The sequence below is a fragment of the Lepidochelys olivacea genome, assembly GCF_965140295.1.
Source record: "Lepidochelys olivacea isolate rLepOli2 genome assembly, chromosome: 15".
Classification (NCBI taxonomy): Eukaryota; Metazoa; Chordata; order Testudines; family Cheloniidae; genus Lepidochelys; species Lepidochelys olivacea.
Genome location: NC_140425.1, coordinates 23028159 through 23048314, shown reverse-complemented (window position 1 = coordinate 23048314; position 20156 = coordinate 23028159). Strand labels below are relative to the sequence as shown.

The 20156-nt window shown below is 40.4% G+C and overlaps 1 protein-coding gene across 4 annotated transcripts in view; it reads right to left on the bottom strand.

Annotated features, from left to right (window-relative positions):
- Nucleotides 1-7040: 7040 nt before the first annotated feature.
- STX2 (syntaxin 2) overlaps nucleotides 7041-20156 on the bottom strand; it is a 40563-nt gene continuing 27447 nt past the window's right edge. For 2 of the 4 annotated variants that reach the window (XM_084649510.1, XM_084649508.1), the window contains exons 7-11: nucleotides 19354-19427; nucleotides 19109-19246; nucleotides 17408-17518; nucleotides 11473-11596; nucleotides 7041-9592 (exon numbers count right to left, since the gene is read on the bottom strand). In XM_084649510.1, the coding sequence (XP_084505636.1) occupies nucleotides 11513-11596; nucleotides 17408-17518; nucleotides 19109-19246; nucleotides 19354-19427 (407 nt within the window). In that variant the 3' untranslated portion in view covers nucleotides 7041-9592; nucleotides 11473-11512. The remainder of the gene's footprint in view (nucleotides 9593-11472; nucleotides 11597-17407; nucleotides 17519-19108; nucleotides 19247-19353; nucleotides 19428-20156) is intronic. The other 2 variants (XM_084649511.1, XM_084649509.1) reach the window with 1 other exon arrangement.

Here is a 20156-nt window from a genome sequence, read left to right as displayed (position 1 = left end):
GCTCACTTCATCGGATGAAGTGAGCTGTAGCTCACGAAAGCTTATGCTCAAATAAATTGGTTAGTCTCTAAGGTGCCACAAGTACTCCTTTTCTTTTAGACTAAAGGAGAGGATCCCCCGGTGCACATCTGAGCTCAAAAGTACAGTGCACACAGTGGCTTCTTTGACAGTGTTCAGTAGCTGGCATAAATGAGACCTGGTTAAGCAGAAATTTAGCCCTTTTGGCTGAGGGAAGGAGAAAGTTATCTTTTCTTTTTAAAGGAAAATAAAATTTCTTCTACCATTAAGGAAAACTTCTTTGTATAACACTGTTAATGTCTGGTTTGAAAGTCACCACTAGTGGGCAGAAATACTATAACCTTTAGCTACCAGCATTCTGTTCTGGTGCCACTAAATTTCTGCATTCACACAGTAAAATTCTTATGATTCAACTCCATTAATTGTATTACACACCAAACAGATTAAATCAATATAATTAAAAGTTGCAAAATCAAGCACTCAAGAGCTAGGAAAAGCTAGACTTAAGGTTGCCTTTGCAACCTTAATTCAACCTGCTTGTACATATGAATTATTATGAACGCAATCTTTAATTACATGCTCACATACAATTTTTTCCCACTGGGCCCTGCATCATTCAGGATGGCTAATGTTCACTTAATGAGAAGTGATTCAATATTGTTTTATCTTCTTTGTGCAATGGACGGCCCCAGGCCTCATTTACTGTACACTACTCAAATTCTACTCTGAAGATAAATTTATAAATTTTATTATGGGCTTTTGTAGAATGCGTCACAAATATATGTGAAGATGAGAGGGTACGAAAATTAGTGCATATTTTGACCTTAATCTCCGTGGCCTGGTCTACGCTGTGAGTTTATGTCGGATTTAGCAGCGCTAAATCCGAATTAACCCTGCACCTGTCCACACAACGAAGCCATTTTTTCGACATAAAGGGCTCTTAAAACCGATTTCTGTACTCCTCCCCAACGAGTGGATTAGCACTGAAATTGACATTTCAAATTAGGGTTAGTGTGGACACAATTCGAAGGTATTGGCTTCCGGGAGCTATCCCACAGTGCACCATTGTGACAGCTCTGGACAGCACTCTGAACTCGGATGCACTGGCCCGGTGTACAGGAAAAGCCCCAGGAACTTTTGAATCTCATTTCCCGTTTGGTCAGGCGAGCTCATCAGCACAGGTGACCATGCAGTCACAGAATCAAAAAAGAGCTCCAGCATGGACCATACGGGAGGTACTGGATCTGATTGCTTTATGGAGAGAGGAATCCGTGCTATCAGAACTATGTTCCAAAAGACAAAATGCCGAAGCATCTCAAAAAATCTGAGGCCATGAGGGACAGAGGCTACATCAGGGATGCAACACAGTGCCACATGAAACTTAAGGAGCTCTCACAAGTGTACCAGAAAACCAAAGTATCAAACGGACGCTCCGGGACAGAGCCCTGGACATGCCGCTTCTATGCTGAGCTGCATGCAATTCTGGCGGGGGGGGGGGCGCCACCGCTACCCCACCCCTGTCCGTGGACTCCGATTAAGGGGTACTCTCTGCCATGGCTGAGGATTTTGCAGATGGGGAAGATGAGGAGGTGGAAGAGCTTGGGGAGAGCACTCAGCACACTGTCCTCCCCGACAGCCAGGATCTTTTTATCACCCTGACTGAAATACCCTCCCAACCCAATGAAGCTAGAGAAGGGACCTCTGGTGAGTGTACTTTTTTAAATATAATACATGTTATAAAAGCAAGTATTTTTTAATGATTAAGTAGCCCTGAGGACTTGGGATGCATTCGTGGCCAGTACTGCTACTGGAAAAGTCTGTTAACGTGTCTGGGGATGGAACAGAAATCCTCCAGGGACATCTCCATAAAGCTCTCCTGGAGGTACTCTAAAAGCCTTTGCAGAAGGTTTCTGGGGAGAGCAGCCTTATTCTGTCCTCCATGGTAGGACACTTTACCACACCATGCTAATAGCAAGTAATCTGGTATCATTGCATGACAAAGCCTGGCAGCGTATGGTCCCGGTGTTTGCTGGCATTCAAGCAACATCTGTTCTTTAGCTCTCTGTGTTATCCCCAGGGGGTTAGTTTGGTTTCTGCTGCTGCAAGTTAACAGGAAAACTGCAGCACTAAATGGTCAACTCAATGGGCTTTGCTTGGTATGGGAAAGGAGGGGGCTACTGTTATGAAGGGTGCAGAAGCCGAAAGACTATGGCTTACCATGGCTGCCTGCAAGCAAATTCTGTTGCCCGGCCCTGTGTGTGGGATCTTTAACACCAAAGCCACAGGCACTCAATAAGATGCAAAATACGACCTTGTACCAAAATCACATGTGCTATGTAATGTGAATAGCGTTGTTCACTGTGGAAGAGTATAGCCATTGTTCTGTAAAATGTATCTTTTTAAATACTTCACTCCCTTTTTTTCCTCCAGCAGCTGCAAATGTTTCAAGCCTCCCTCCTCCGTCCCAAAGGCTATCTCAGATAAGGCGGCAAAAAAAACCGCACACACAATGATATGTTCTCTAAGCTCATGCAGTCGTCCGGCACTGACAGAGCTGTGTGGAGAGACACAATATCAGAGTTCAGGACAGTGGCCGATGAACGTGAGGAGAGGTGGCGGCAGGAAGATCAGAGGAGGCATGAGGAAATGCTGGGGCTACTGCGGGATCAAACGGACATGCTCCGGCGTCTGGTGGAGGTTCATGAACGGCAGCAGGATCACAGACTGCCACTGCAGCCCCTGCTTAACTGCCCTCCATCCTCCCCAAGTTCCATAGCGTCTTCACCCAATCCCCCAAGAACATGATGGGGGAGGTTCTGGCCACCCAACCACTCCACCCCAGTGGACAGCCCAAGCAACAGAAGGCTGTCATTCAAGAAGTTTTCAAGTGGCCTTTTCCTTCCCTCCTACCCTCCTCCCACACCCAACCCGGGCTACCTTGTAAGTTATCTCCCTATTTTCATAATCAATTAATAAAGAATACATGTTTTTTAAATGATAGTGACTTTATTTCCCTTGTAAGCAAACTGTGATTGAAGGGGGGAGGGCAGTGGGCTTACAGGGAATTTAGAGGCAACCAAAGGGGTGGGTTTTCATCAAGGAGAAACAAACAAGTGTCACACAGTACCCTGGCCAGTCATGAAACTGGTTTTCAAAGCTTCTCTGATGCGCACCGCTTCCTGCTGTGCTCTTCTAACCGCCCTGGTGTCTGGCTGCACGTATTCAGCGGCCAGGCGATTTGCATCAACCTCCCACCCCGCCATAAACGTCTCCCCCTTACTCTGACAGAGATTGTGGAGCACACAGCAAGCAATAACAATGGGAATATTGGTTTCGCTGAGGTCTGAGCGAGTCAGTAAACTGCATCAGCGACCCTTTAAACGTCCATATGCACACTCTACCACCATTCTGCACTTGCTCAGCCTATAGTTGAACAGCTCCTTACTACTGTCCAGGGTGCCTGTGTATGGCTTCATGAGGCAGGGCATGAAGGGGTAGGCTGGGTCCCCAAGGATAACTATAGGCATTTCAACATCCCCAACAGTTATTTTCTGGTCTGGGAAGTAAATCCCTTCCTGCAGCCATTTAAACAGACCAGAGTTCCTGAAGACGCGAGCATCATGAGCCTTTCCCGGCCATCCTACGTTGATGTTGGTGAAACCTCCCTTGTGATCCACCAGTGCTTGCAGCACCATTGAAAAGAAACCCTTGTGGTTTATGTACTGGCTGCCCTGGTGGTCCAGTCCCAAGATAGGGATATGGATTCCGTCTATAGCCCCACCACAGTTAGGGAATCCCATTGAAGCAAAGCCATCCACTATGACCTGCACATTTCCCAGAGTCAGTACCTTTGATAGCAGTAGCTCAATGATTGTGTTGGCTACTTGCATCACAGCAACCCCCACAGTAGAATTGCCCACTCTAAATTGATTACCGACTGACTGGTACCTGTCTGGTGTTGCAAGCTTCCACAGGGCTATTGCCACTCGCTTGCGAACTGTGAGGGCTGCTCTCATCTTGGTATTCTTGCGCTTCAGAGCAGGGGAAAGCAAGTCACAAAGTTCCATGAAAAGTGCCCTTATGTATGCAAAAGTTTCGGAGCCACTGGGAATCATCCCAGACCTGCAACACTATGCAGTCCCACCAGTCTGTGCTTGTTTCCCGGGCCCAGAATTGGCATTCCACGGCATGAGCCTGCCCCATTAACACCATGATCTCCAAATGGCTGGGGAACGCGGTTTTAGAGAAAAGCGTGTTCATGACCTCATCACTGCGCTGCCGTCGCCTCCTTGTCTGTTTTTTCAGGTGCTGGTTCTGCATAAACTGCATGATAATACGTGAGGTGTTTACAATGGTCATAACTGCTGTGGCAAGCTGAACGGGCTCCATGCTTGCTGTGCTATGGCGTCTGCTCCTGCTTGGGCAATCTAGGGAAAGAGGCGTGAAACGATTGTTTGCCGTTGCTCTGGTAGAGGGAGGGGCGACTGACAACATGGCTTACAGGGAATTAAAATCAACAAAGGGGGTGGCTTTGTGAGAAACAGAATGGCCCCCTCAAGGATAGAGCTCAAAACCTCAAGGATAGAACTCAAAACTGGGTTTAGCAGGCCATTGATTTCATGGATGGAGGGAGGAGAAAATGAATACAAAACAAATCTGGTCTATTTCTTGTTTTGATCCACTTCATCTATCTTTATACATCTTGCTGGCAGCAGACTGAGCAGTACGACTGCTAGCCATCATCATCTCCTGGGTGCTCCACAGAAGACGGTGCAGTATGACTGCTGTCTATCGTCTTCTGCTGGCTGCTGATTAAAATACCGTGCACTGCCGGTAGGACTGAATCGCAATGAGACAAAACTTAAAAGGGAAATGACCTGGCTGAGTCACTCCCATGTTTGCTCAGGTGCCCCGACCTCACCGAGGTCGGTTAAAAAAAAAAAGAGCACCCTGGACTACATCAACGACGGCTTACCAGTGATACTGCACTGTCTGCTGCCAAAAGGCAATAAACTGCTGCTGTGTAGCAATGCAGTACCGTGTCTGCCAGCACCCAGGAGACATACGGTGATGATTAGCTGAGCGGGCTCCATGCTTGCTGTGGTATGGCATCTGCACAGGTAACTAAAGAAAAAAGGTGCAAAACGATTGTCTGCCCTTGCTTTCAGAGGGAGGGAGGCCTGACTATATGTATCCAGAACCACGCGCAACAATGTTTTAGCCCCATCAGGCATTGGGATTTCTACCCAGAATTCAAATGGGCGGAGACTGCGGGAACTGTGGGATAGCCACCCAAAATGCAACGCTCTGGAAGTAGACTGTTGCCTCAGTACTGTGGACACACTCCGCCGACTACATGCACTTAGAGCATTTGTGTGGGGACACACACAATCAACTGTATAAAAATGCTTTCTACAAAACCGACTTCTATAAATTCAACCTAATTTCATAGTGCAGACAAGGCCACTGTGTCCCAGTTCCTGTTTGTAAGCATAATGAAACTGTTCCTCTCAAGAACTTCACATAAGTATTTCAAGCTACAGAGTTTGTGCTTTTCCAACTAGGGAATTTAGCACCCACAACACCTGCTAGTTTAACAGCCCTAACTGATAGGGTGATTTGTGGCCAGAATGAAATACCTTTACTCATGTTGCATACCTTTGTCTGCTGGACATCCCATGGAACTCAATGTGGTGTTTTCATAGACTAAGCATTGTTCAATCAATCAGAATCTGACCATTAGTGATCTAAAATGACAAAGGCTATTTGGAAGCCGAGCTACGGATCCCAGCAAGGTTGAAAGTCATTCATCTAAGTTACATCAAGTACCTGACCCTTGACTGGGCGTCCTAGGTGCTATAGTAATACAAATAAATAAATTCTATGCAGTTAACAGGAGTCTTTCATCTGAGAGCAAAGGACCTGTTTGCTGTGCGTACATATTAAAGATACTATAGCTCACAAATAGTCAGAAGGAATTTGCTTGTTGTAGTGCTTAGTCAAAATTCCCAGCTGACAGCTCTGAGCTGCCCACTTGATCATTATGCAGCCGATGCACCTACATTAACTTATCCAAAAGAAAGGTCCAAGCAGAGTCTGCAGCAATCTAGACTTCCTCAGCTTCCTCATCAATTTGCATCAACTCTGACCTATATGGATTAAGCCTCTACTGTTGTCTTTATGTCCCTCCAACCCAGGTGACTCAGACTGATCAAAAAATGTGCCAGTTCTTGTTTGTGGATACTTGCCCATTAAGAACTGGATGAGAGAAAATTAATTTCACATAGGTCACTGAACAGCCCTTAGAATGGATGGTAACACCTTCTGGTCACTGCTAAATTTAGTTTACAGAACTGCACCTATCCAAGCATGTACAACCTAATTTCTAAAAATGTAAATAAAATCAGACAAAAATCAGCTATTAAAGTCCTCCTATTCCACCAAGAGTGAACTTCTACTGCTTCAACCCAAACAACAGATTTTGAAGTAGATGCGTAATCTAACGTTAAACCAGCAGTGTCGAGGTTAAAGATTTCATGTAGAATAACAGGCCGATACCACACTGCAGAGCCCTTCAGGAACTCCCCCTCCTTCCTGTGAGTTAGTAGGAATTTTTAACTTCAGTTTACAGTAAACATTATGAGGAATTTGAAAAAACAAACCAAGCACCTGAACCTGCAAACAGGAGTACCATTGCAAAAATGAGTAGCTCGACTGACTTCAAGATTTTGTTTGATAAAAATAATTGTTTTCCAGCTTTTTAAAAAAGTTACTGGGATTATTTCCTCTTCTAAAGTTACTCATATGTATTCATATGTGCAGTATTACTTCAGGACCTTATCAGGGATTTTTTTGAAAGGAAGTGCTTGATGCTATGGCTTATTCTCGCTCATTCCTATATACCTGTTTATTGGAACTTTAGAATTGCTTTGATAATCATACCACCCGCATTTAAGTATTTCCAATAGTCTGTATAAACATTTACAATAAACTCACCAACATAAAAGTAGTCACAAGTGAAATACTTGCATAGACAAATTTATTAGCGAATGGGAAATGTTATTTTCCATTTATTTAACTAGAAACCAGTTATTTGCTCCTGAAGTGACAAGGAAGTAAGCACGTGCACCTGTGTGCAATTTTAAATATACTTGTATATATTTTTAAATAAAATTGTGAGGCAAGTATATGAACAAAAAATATAAAGTCATAAATGACCCTTTCAATTTATATTCTGAACGGAGAATCTCTTGCAAATGAATGCAAAGAAAGTTACACGCTTCTTTTTTGGTTGATGTAGATAATCTCCTTCTATCAACAGCACTATCTGATATTTTTCTGATATAGAATAATCTGTACATTTCTATAAATATGGTTTATTACTAAATACTAGAAAACAAAGCTATTAAATAAAAAATACATTTTACTTAAGAACTGACCATTTCAAGTCTACCAACTGTTTCAGTATTTTGCATAAAGACCTCCATAGTCACTCATGGCTGTCCACACTTAAGAAAAGGTAAAGAAATTTGTTCATTAATTAAGATGAAAATTTCAATACATTTCTTGATAGCTGATTTGTAAGAGTCCATGAATAATCTTTTACAAGTGTTTTCAGGATAAAATTACTGAATCAGGATCTCATTTAGCAATCCCAAACACAATGCAACTAAAGAAGCCTATTTGTTCCTATCTGCTTTCACCATGGATCACCATTTGCAAAATACAATCTGAAAAGAATTTCACAGTATATTTGGACAGCATCAAGCAGGAATATCCTTCAACAGATGGCATACATTGTAAATCTTGCTAAACATTAAGAGACATTTCAATCAATTACATTTTAATGTACAACTTGCTTCTCAGACATTTTAAATAAGAACATTTTAATGCGTAATGAGTCAGTAAGCTGTAGTACTAAAAAGTTGCAACATGTAAAATTATCTAAAGCAAAACGATATTTGTCACCACCTGAAAACAGGAAAATGAAGAGATGTAAGCCACGTTTTAAGAAGGCACCTTTTCTTTTTTCAATTTCATTTTAAGTGTAACTATATCTACATATCTACATGAACATATTCAAATGAGAAATCAAAACACAAATTATAAATACTTTACACAGAAATGATACAAGAACAAAAATAACCTGTAACATTAAATTCAGCTATTTTGGTTAAGTTTGAAATGTTTAAAACTTTACAAGCTGCAATACGTCTGTTATGATAGCTATTACTAAACTCTTCATACTTGTTACATAAATTCACAAAAGTAAATTTCATAACAAATCAGTGTATTATTAGCAAATCCAAACACAATGCAATTAAAGAAGCCTATTCGTTACTATCTTTTCTCACCACCACTTGCAAACATTTGAAAATTAAGTCTTGATTTTTGCTCTTTAAGGAACAAGATGAACTGTGCCTTATGGCAATCTGGTCAAAGTTGTAAGGCTAAATTGCTCTGTTGAATTTGTTTTCATATGCACAACAAATTTTATTTTGGAATATCTTCCCAAAAAGTTCAAAAACTGTATCTGTGCTTCATTACTGCATTTTTATACCAGGAAAATGTTGCAGCCACTGTCTTGATTATATAGATTAGACACACATTTTGAGCAATAAAGCACAATAAATCTCATAAAGTAAATAGACCAATAAACTTCATAATAGAATAACTAGTGTTTTTTTTTAAAAAATCTAAGAATTCTAACATAATGAAACAAGCAGAACTGGACTTAAGTGCAATCTTCTAAACAATCTTTACTGGAAGGTTTTTAAAAACAGTTCAAGTTTTATAGTCACTATTAACAGAACGCTATTTGGTTGCTTCATAAGCTTTCTGGAAGCAGGATTTTCCCCTTGAATTAAAAACACAATTTTATAATATCTTTAAACACAAATTGATTTTTAAAATAAAATGAGGCAGCACTAGTTGAAGAGGGAATTCTTTTCCCCTAAAAAACTGGATAGAGCAAGATGACTAACCAGCAAATGTTTTATTTAAAGTTATGGCTACATCTCCTACAAAACAGTGCTCAGAGAATCAATTATTTTGCTAACAAGACCACCACAAATGTGGTACTAAAATTCTTAATTAGAATTGCATTAGAAGTGGAAAAATTATACCAAATAGCCATAACTCAACAGTTTCACAATTCCCTAATTAAATTCTGCATTTATAACACTGAAATATCAAAAAATGGAATTCCCAAATCACTTTAGTTCAAAACCATTAAAAGCAGGTTTCACACTGGCAGATCCATGTAGTTTCTGATGAAAATCCAACTGATTTCCCATATACACTTTGATTTACAGATATGATTAAACATTAGGTGCCACTGTGTTTTCACCTTTAAATCAATAATGACAGGTCAGCATTGAACACCATGTGTAACATGGTGTAAGGCATCTTTAACCCAAGAAAAGGTTAGGATATTTGGTTTTATTGCAGATGTGATTTGGAGCCTGAAGATTCTTAAACTCTTGGAATGTGCTTGCTATGATAATGTAGCTGCTAGGATAATTCCAAGGATCACAAGCAAGACAGTTACACAAATAATTATGAATGTCATTTTCTGCAAAAAAGAGAAAAATGTAGATTAATGTATCATATCAGATTTTAAATCTATTTTCAGTAGTACATGCACATTCTAGAACCACAGCAAATAGTATATATGGATCAAAAATGTTGACATGTATTTGAAGATTTTGAAAAGCACCCCAATACAATGACACTTATTGCCAGTATTTCTCTTCCAAATTGTACATATAACTGCAGTCAATCACAGCAGACTTAATTTAACTTTTCAATATTTGCCTAACACCTGTGTGTTTTATTTCATGGAATACTCATGTTAAAATCCATAAACAAATTCTGTTGATAAATTACTGTTTGCTACATATGGAAGCTGAGAGTTGATAAAGCATGTTCATGTCTGCAGTCATAACTGGAGATTTGCGAAAACTGCTTATGTTCTCCTTTATTTGGATACTTGTTCATTCTTATTAACACATACTGAGCTGAATAAGAAAGTCAACAAACAACTATTATATATTTGATAGCTCACCAGTAATTATTGCAGGAACAAAATGGGTTCATTGGACTAAATGTGTCAGATAGGCTAATGTAAGATTAAGTGCCCCTGATTCTATGGTTTAATATGCAAATGACAGTATTTACTAAATGACAAATTGAGATGGTATTGTATTAATAACTACAAAAAACACACTCAATGTTTAAAAAGTGATAGTTTAAATAACTTTTCCTGATGAACTGTTTGAAAGAGAATGCTGCACCTAATTATTTCAATATTTCCCGGTTTTAAAGATACAGAAGTAGCTATGGGTTGTTGTGAAGGTCAAAAGTATAACTGGGTTCACAAAAGAATAGGTAAGTTCATGAAGGATAGGCTGATCAATGGTTATAAGCCAAGATGGTCAGGAACGCAACCCTGCACTATGGATGTCTCAACCTCCAAATGCCAAAAGCTTGGCCTGGACAACAGGGGGCTGGATCATTCAACTGTCCTGTTCTGTTCATTCTCTCTGAAGTATCTGGCAATGGTCCCTGTCAGAAGACAGGATACCCAGCTAGATGGACTACTGTTCTGACCCAGTAGGACCATCCTTTTAGTATACAGACTACCTAAGAACATAAGTACGATAGAGTTTCTCTTTCAAGTTCTGAATCATGGACCTTTTCATCCTTGCAGATCATCCGTGTAGTTTGTGACTGAAGAAAATATTGCTGCGTAGAGGACAGTAACTTGTTCCGCTAATATAAAAAAAGGCTGAGAAGTCTCAAACCCACAAATTTGCATTGTTATTTTAGAGTTAGTATCTTGTGCAGATGCCCACTTCTAAATATCGCCATCTCAGAAAAAAAGAGCGGATTAGAAAGCATACGATTTAAAAAGTCTGGTTTCTAACTGGGAAATCTTAACACACTGGTTGCAAAACACACTCTGGCTTCAGAGTGACATATGTAATATGGGTCTGTCTTGAAAGCTCTTTATAATTGTAAACGCACTATGTGATAAAAGTTAAACTCCATGTGAAAATGATTTCTCATATTGGGCAGGTCCTCAGCTGGTGTAAACTGTCCATGTAATAGTTAACAGGCTTATGACAATTTACACCAGCTGAGGATCTGTCCCACTGATTTTTAAAACTCAAAGATCTTACATGAGGTTGAAATCTGTAAATTACATAAAATTACCACTAGATCTCAGTTTTCATAATTCAAAAGATATCTACTTTTGAACATACATTAGGGCTTTTATAGCAACTAGAAACTGACAAGATTCACTACTTCATCAGGTCCAGTCCCCCTGCCTGGTCATTACAGTATTACACTATATATGTGTTAAGGGTTGGTACAAAATAGCTTGTTTGCTTAGTGAGTTCTCAAAACTAAACAATAACAATGAAGCAAATTAGTTGATTAGTTACTTACTGCCGCATTGGCAGACATGCATGCTGAAGTTATCCAAGCATCATCGAATACCAACTGACAAACCAACAATTAGAGCAATTATGGCAACCAACACCAGCGATAGAATGACAATTATCCACTTTTTCTGCCGAAGAAAAGCAAAGTGATTAGTTTCAGAACACAGTGTTAAATAGGATCTGGATTTATTCTCGATCTTTAGAAAAGAAATTCAGTCTTTTTAGTACCACCTTAATTTTTGAAGCCTGAAATGGTCCTGGCTACCATTTTTGGACTGCCACTTGGTTTCTTAAAAGGATCTCTATCTAGTGAGGCTAGAGTTTACTGCAAATGTCAGAGTTATTAACTTTTTTGCCAACATTTACAAGGAAACATTTGGGCTCTCATATCTGATATCTACCTCATTTTAAACATATTAACAGTTCCCAATACGGAAAAAAAAATATATTTATGTAAAGGGTATTGGGACAGAGAATATATACACCTCAAACAGACTGTGTATAATCTGCTTTTGGAATTGAAGATTATTTATCTATAAATAATCCAAGTACAATTCCACAGTCTCTATCTAGAGTCAGGTCTTTTCATACAACTTGCCCTGCTCTGAAGCTAATTAACATGCCACGAACATAATGAAAAATCTTGCTGTAGTCTCCCTTGCCACCTCCCCCCCCGCCCCACTTTATTATATAACTCACAAAATTCCACTGCAGTTTTAAAAGAATTTTAATATAATGCAGATGCTAAACTGCAAAACCATTAGTGTTCAGAGGTCAAAAAGCAATTGTTTTAGTAGATTACTGACTTCATAATGATTCATCTTGGGGGCTGAAGGGAAGAAGCATATTGAAACACTGAAGCATTTTAAGTGTCAATGCAAGTCAATTAAATGCGGCTTTTAAAAATAAATCTTTCCAGTGTAATCACATCATTTTGTTTCTTTGAACCAGGTATGATGCCCATCAATTTATGATGATCCATACATTTATAGAAGTGCATGTCTTTGATAAACTATGGTCCCTGAATCTTTGAAAATAATATGGTATGAATGGAATTTCCACTTTTGCTGAAGGAGATTTACCATGCTAGCAGAAAAATCAAATTAATTTTAAATATAGGATTACAACCACATGTCCAGATAGGTCTTTCAATTACAGAGGTTTCTAAGCCTTTATAAACATATTTCACTCCTGAATAACTTTGTGCCACAGAAGTTACTTACCACTGACACATTTTAAACACTTCTTTTGGGTGTACAGTTTCTATGCATTCAAAAATAATTTGCTTTAATGGAAAAAGTCAATCTTTACTGTATGTGAATTGTGACCTATTCCCTTCCCACAAATTTCTACCCTTCAGAAGTAATATTCCAATTCACATTAAAGCCTATTCAGAACAAAATTTGATAAGCTATATCCTGTAATAATAAATGGAGTGTATAACAGACGGGAAGAGGAAATCTGATAAAGAAATTTACTTCACTTTTTAAGGACAGAGACCACGGACAACTTGAATATAAAATTTTCCAATCCCATTTCATTTGACCCATACATAGTAACTCTAAAAGAGCTAAGCGTTATTTCTTGTATGGTCACACGCTTACAATATAGAAACACAAGTAAAACAAAAACCAAAAAGGTTATTTACCTTTTCATAAATGTTGTTCTTCAAGATGTGCTGCATATTGTCCATTAAAGCATGGGGGCGGGGGGAGTGTATGTCCCTCACGCACTGGTGCTGAGGGTTTAGATGTACCACTCGGGACAGCCACACCCATGCCTGAGCTGCTCTTGCTCTTAAATGAGAGGTATGAAAGGAAGAACTGGCCAGTGCTTCCCTCAGTTCCTTCACAGTGGAATCCAACAGTAGACTTCACTGCACTGGGAAAGTAGAGTGGGTCTTCATTTGTCCCTGTGAGTACAAAGCTTTGGGAAGAAAACTGGCAAGTATATGTAGACTGATTCAGGTGGAAATCACACTCTACTTTGGAGAGAAACGTAGCTAAACTTTGTCTTTGTAGAAAACTGTATATTACTGATCAATGACCAGGGCATTCTGTTCCTCTTCCTCCTAGTGGAGATAATAGCCATTAAGAAAGCTACTGTTGGTGAAAGGTGCAGAAGCAAGCATGATGCAAAAGGTTCAACAGAAGGGTTCATAAGAGTAGACAAAACTAAATTCAAATCTCAAGATAGTGCTGGATCTCCACAGGCAGAAATAATCTAGACCTTTCAGGAACCTGGTTGTGATAGAGTGAGTAAACAGAGTCTTACCATCAATTTGAGAATGAAATGCTGAGATGGCTGTCATGTGCACCTTAACAGAGTGAGAGCTAGGTCTGACTCCTTAAGAAGTGAGAGGTAGTCTAGAATCGATTGAATCATTTTCTGAATAGGTGGCATTATGGGAAGCCACCCAGATGGAGAACTGTTGCCACTTACTCAGGTAAGCCGCTCATGGGAAAGGTTTCCTTCTGTTAAGGAGAACATTCTGGACAGCCCCTGAGCAAAAAATATCTTGTGCATTCATTATTGATGAACCATGCCATGAGGTGCAGCACTAGGATTTGATCGAGCACCAAACCATGGTTCTGGGTGACAAGGTCTCTGGTTATTGGTAATGGGAAGGGTGGTCGGTGAATGGGTTATGTAGGTCTGAATACCATGGCTGTCTCAGACAGACTGGAGCTATGAGGATCATTCTGCCATGACCTTGTTGGGGCCTGAACATGACCCTGGGAAAAAGAGGCACTGGTGGATATGCATACAGCTTGGTCCTTGTCCCATGAAAAACAGAAAAGTGTTGGATATTGATTCTGGGCTGCGACCAACCCTGAAGCAGAATCAGGGACATTTTCTGCTTTGCTGTGTTGCAAATTGATCGGCCAACAGAAACCCTCCTATGAAGAACGCAAACTAGAACGGCTGGGTTGAGAGACCATTTATGGTCTATGTTGAAGGATCTGCTCAGACAACCTGCCAAGCTATTTTGAATCTCCATCAAGCAACATGCTGAGAATGACGGAGCTCTGTATGCGGAAATTCCATAGCTTGACTGCCTCCTGGCACAGGCTGTCTGACCTTGGGCCACCCATTTGTTCACATAAAATGCCACTGTGGTGGTGAGCACCTGGACAGTCTTGCCCTGAATGGGAGGTAGGAAACACTGACGCATATGGAATATTGCTGGCAACTTGAGGATAATTTGTAACCTGTATAGTCCACAAACCCTGAGTCTGAAGATCTCCCAGATGTGCTCTCCACCCCATGACTGAAGTTTCTATTACCGAAGTCATGGAAGGAAAGCAGTGCAGAGGGGGGAACACCCCTGCACACATTGTCTTGGCTCATCCACCAGCTAAGAGATGATGCTATCATGTCCAGAACGCATACTAGTTTGTCTAGATAACTCTGAGGGCGATGGACTGATCAGACCCATGCTCACAATGCTCTGAGATGCAGCCTGGCATTAGGAATAATAGATGTACATTTGGTCATGTGACCTAGGAGCCTTAAACGATTTCTCAGTCGTCTGTGGATGATCCTTGAGGGGGACACAGATATTGTGGAGTCTGAAACCTGGAAAGAGGCAGAAATGCCCTGGCAGAAGTCGAGTCCAGGACCACTCCTCTGAACTCTATTCTTTGCAGAGGCAGTAACGTGGGCATTTCTTTGCTTTGTTTCAGGCCCAGAGTATTGAACAGAGTTTGATGGACCACAGCCTGCACCTAGTGTCTGGAGCAACCCCGAAATAACCAGTCTTCCAGGTAAGCATAAACATGGATGTCTCTCTGGTGGAGGTAGGCTGCCACCACTGTCATGCACTTGGATAAAGATCCTCCGTGACAATGATAGACCGAATGGCAGCATGGTGAACTGGTAACGATCCTCCCCTGCCACGAACCTCAGAACTTCTTGTGGCCAGGTTTGATCGTCACATGGAAACAGGCATCTTGTAAATTGAGGGCAGCACACTCTCTCCCCTGGATCTAGGAAACGCCATGCAGAACTTCATGTTCTTGATATATTTGTTCAGGTTCCGAAGGTCTAGGATGGGTCTCAGACACCCTCTAGCCGTGGGTATTAGAAAACATTGAAGGGGAACCTCTTCTATGGCTCCCAAAGAACAAAGAGTTTGCACTTCTTGCCTTAGTGCAGACTCATGAGAGGGGGTCCCTGAAGAGGGACTGGAGGGTGAGGTTGGTGGACAGAAAGAAAATGCAGAGTATAATCCTGATTCCATCATGCTTCGCACACACACTTGTCTGGGGTGATGGACTGACTGCCAGGCATGCAGGAAATGGGATATTCTGTCCAGGGGGTGCAGATGGGTGAGGGGAAGGATCAGGTTGGTCCAGGTCTGGTAGTATACTGTCTTTGACATAAGAGTCAAACCAATACTTTGAGGCCTGGGGATGTCTAGATGAAGAGACCAGGGAAACAGAGGGCAACAGCCTTCTGCTCTGTGACCTCCTTTGCCTTCCCTTAGAGCAGTCAGCCTGATGGAAGGGATAATACTGCTGTCTAGGCTGGAACTGAGGATGATAATTTTGTCTGCTTTGCAACCAAACTGTAGAGACCCAAGGACCTCAAAACCACTCTCAAGTCCTTCAGTGTGTGCAATACTTTGTTTTAGGTAATGTGACAAAGTTCCTCCTCTACCTTGGTGGGTCTTGCACTTATTGGTGGATTTGCTTGCTTTGGAGCTTCACGGCAGCCCTTACTTTGGCTGTTTTTCTGAACCCACAGTCCAGGACAACTCCTCCTGTGTCTGACCAGGAGTTGGGAGGTTTGGGGGCGGGGGGAACCCGGGCCCGCCTTCTACTCTGGGTTCCAGCCCACGGCCCCGTGGAATGCAGCTGTCTAGAGTGCCCCCTGGAACAGATGTGCAACAGCTACAACTCCCTGGGCTACTTCCCCATGGCCTCCTCCCAACACCTTCTTTATTCTCACTATAGGACCTTCCTCCTGGTGTCTGATAATCCTTGTACCCCTCAGTCCTCCAACAGTCCGCGTTCTCACTCTCAGTTCCTAGTGCCTCTTGCTCCCAGCTCCTTACACGCGCCACAAACTGAAGTGAGCTCCTTTTTAAAGCCAGGTGCCCTGATTAGCCTGCCTTAATTGATTCTAGCAGCTTCTTGATAGGCTGATTAGAACACCTGCAGCCAATCTTAATTGTCTCCAGAAGGTTCCTGACTGTTCTGGAACTTTCCCTGTTACTTTACCCAGAGAAAAGGGACCTACTTAACCTGGGGCTAATATATCTGCCTTCTATTACTCTCCTGTAGCCATCTGGCCCAACCCGGTCACAGTAAGAACAAAGCACATTCCTTGAATGGAAGGTCCTCAATTGTCTCTTGCACCTCCACAGGGATCCCAAAGGACTGCAACCAGGAGCAATGATGCATAGTGAGTGCTGTCACCATAGCTCTCAATACAGAATCCGCCACATCCAAGGAGCCTGAAGAGCTGATAGAGAGACAAGGCAGCCCTCAGCAGCAAAGGACTGAAGAACCCTGTTCTCTCAACCCCTTGTCACATTATTGGCAAACAGCTTGCCTCCCAGTTAGAGTAGCCATTCATCACCAACTGCGCATACCGATTGACACTACAGAACTATAAACTTGCAAAAATACACAAATGCTCTGACGACTGACATGGATGGTCAGAAGGAACTCAAGGAGAGGTGGCTCCATCATTTATACCACTTTCTTCGAAGCACGAGGAGGTTGGGAATGGTTGAGGCTGCCCCCGAATATTGTTAGGGAAAACTCTCCAGCACCGGTGCATGGGACATGCACAGACCCACAGTGGAATGGACATATGCAAGTACTCAAAGAACATCAAGTTACGGCATGTGAAGTTAAGAACAATAAAAACTACCTTTTGTTATGCCATATTAACTGAGTTAATGAAAATCCAGAAAAAAAAAACCTTACCCTTCGTGCTTTACTTTGATATTTAACTGCCTTTTTTGTCTCCTCTTTAGCATGTTCTACATAATCTGATGCATTCATCACATCCTTTTCTATGTTGTTGATCATTTCACCCTTAAAATAAAATTAAGACATTTTTTTTTACCACTACTGGAATTTTCTGGAGCCCTGCATAATGAACCTGAGTAAACATATCAAAATGATTTTCAACATGAAAAAGCGTTATGTATTAATGGCTGAAGTTTTTATTTTTGCATCCACATGTGATGGAAAAAAGGAATGGGAAGCAAGGTCTCATAGGAAAAATATTTTAACCTAAAAAGAAAAAAATATTGGTAAGGGCAGGTAGGGACAAAATACTGATAATTTAAAGCATATTCCTAAGAGAAAGGTATGCTTTAATAGCTAATCTACAACTGGCATACTAAAGAGTTCAGAAGTATCTGAAGCAGCATATGGAAACGGCAAGGATACCTACAAAACATTCATCCAAAATTATTCACAGGTTTTCAGGAGGTGGATTCCTCCAAGCTAACTACTTAGAATGCCAGTACATAATGAATTTTAGCTCAGTTATGATTAATGAACTTTGGGAATGAAATGCAAGGTCTGGAAAATATTACAGTAGATCTGTTACCTGTGTTTCTGTCCATCAGAAGACATAATCAGCAGCAGTGAACAGCAAAGCATTAAAAATGATGCACAAATAACTTGTTCATTTCTGTACAAGTTTATAACATACCAATAATTTTCACGCTTATTCATTTTGTATCAAGGCAACATATCAGACTTGTAGAACGTGAAATCCTCCAAAAAAGAATATGCTAAATATAGGCTGATTATTCATAGTACTACCCACTGAATTGTTTCACAGTGGATCTAACAGTTTACTTTCACAGTAAAAAAAAAAAAAAAAAAAAAAAAAAAAAGTCAGTGAATCCCAAGAACAGAGTTTATTTCATATTTTTATAAATACTGCAAATAGAGTTAATTGCTTTTAACCCTAAATGATCTTTTCTTCCCACCTCCTTATTAAGATAAGATTTATGAAATTGAGAGGTGAGGATACTGGCTATCACTCTCCCACTTACGGACTTTGCTCCCTTTAACGTGAATGGAAATTATAACCAAGTATCACTGCCAATACACTTCTCACCCAATATTTAAACAACCACCACCACCACCACCACCACGTTAGTCTTCTGCAATAGCTAACAAATTCTGTTGGTTGGTTTTCAATATATTAACTGCCATTATGGCCTAGCTAGACCAAATTTACTCTTTATGATCTAAATCTAGATTTGCATTCAGGTCAGTGTATTCACCCACCATATTATCTAGCCCTGATCAAGAAATTACACTATTGCACTAAAAATAGTTTTACACTTGTACTTAAATATATACTGCAAAAATCTCATCCTTTAGCATCTGACACATAGTTATTCACTATCCCTAGCAGATGTGATCAGACATGGAACTTAGACTAGATAATGCCTTCTGGCCTTTTAAAAAAACATCTCTGATGTGTAATCTTTAGTAGTTTGCCTTTAGTTTTACAGGGTTGTGATTATAGTGTTTAAACAAAAAATGGTACCTATAAAAATGTTGCAGTTATCAAGACTATCCTGTATTGTTTTCACAGGAAAACTACAAAACATGCAAAGCACTTCATTACTAAGACAATATTTGAATTGGTTCATTTACCTGAGTCTCAACAAACATAGCCAGGTCCATAAACATGTCATGTAGCTCCCGTATACTGGATTCCAGTTTCATAATATCTTTGTGTCGTGACTCAATTTCATTGAGAGCTTGTCTAGTAATTTGGGAGTCTGATATAATCTTTGAAAGAGGAAAATAGGAAATAACTAATAAGTATGTGATTGACATATTCCTGAATTGAAGAAATAGAATAGGTCATAGCCATAAAGTGGGCTGTGAATACGTACATCAGAAGTGAAAATAGAAGTATTACCACTTTCTAACATTTCTTCCAGTTCTTCATCAGTGGTGGTTTTTCCAGCTAGGAAGAAAGTATATTTTAAGGTTATAAAGTAATAGTACTTTATCTATTCAACATAAAGGTATTTTGCTACACCTAGAAGCCTGAGAATTTACCACGAACAATAATCACATACAGCACAAAAACAACTTAAAATTTGTTAACTAAAAATTAACTAGTTGACTCTCTCAAACCCAAGTATTCATTGTGTTTATGGGGAAGTGGTAGCAATGAAGTTATATTACAATCTCAGGAAGAATGTGCTAAATCCAGAATTAGCATACAGGAGTTGATGGTTCACAATCCTATACTCAGACCTCCACTCCACAAAAAGTAACAGTTTTTAATAACAATTAGCATCCAAACCTCTTGCCATTAAGCACAGTATGAGAGATTCTTGCAGCATGAAAACATCTGCAGCTGTGATAACAGGACAGAAAACAAGGGAAAAAACCCACCTCCTGAAGGTAATGATTCTAGATTGTTGCATGGTCAAAACAATACCATTTTTTAAGGAAGCTATTTTCCATAATAATGTATTCCCCTATTACGGTGTCTCTATAAGGCTAAGACTGGGAGCTAAGAAACATGAGGTTTTTAAAGACAGTTTTCTACCAAAATGTGTCCTTGTGCTATTAAACTGTTATTCCTGAAGCTATTTCTGAGGATAAGTAGTATTGCAAGAATCAAATATTTTTGCAAACACACAATAGGAGGTTAAATATAATGAAAAAATAAAATCATGAAATT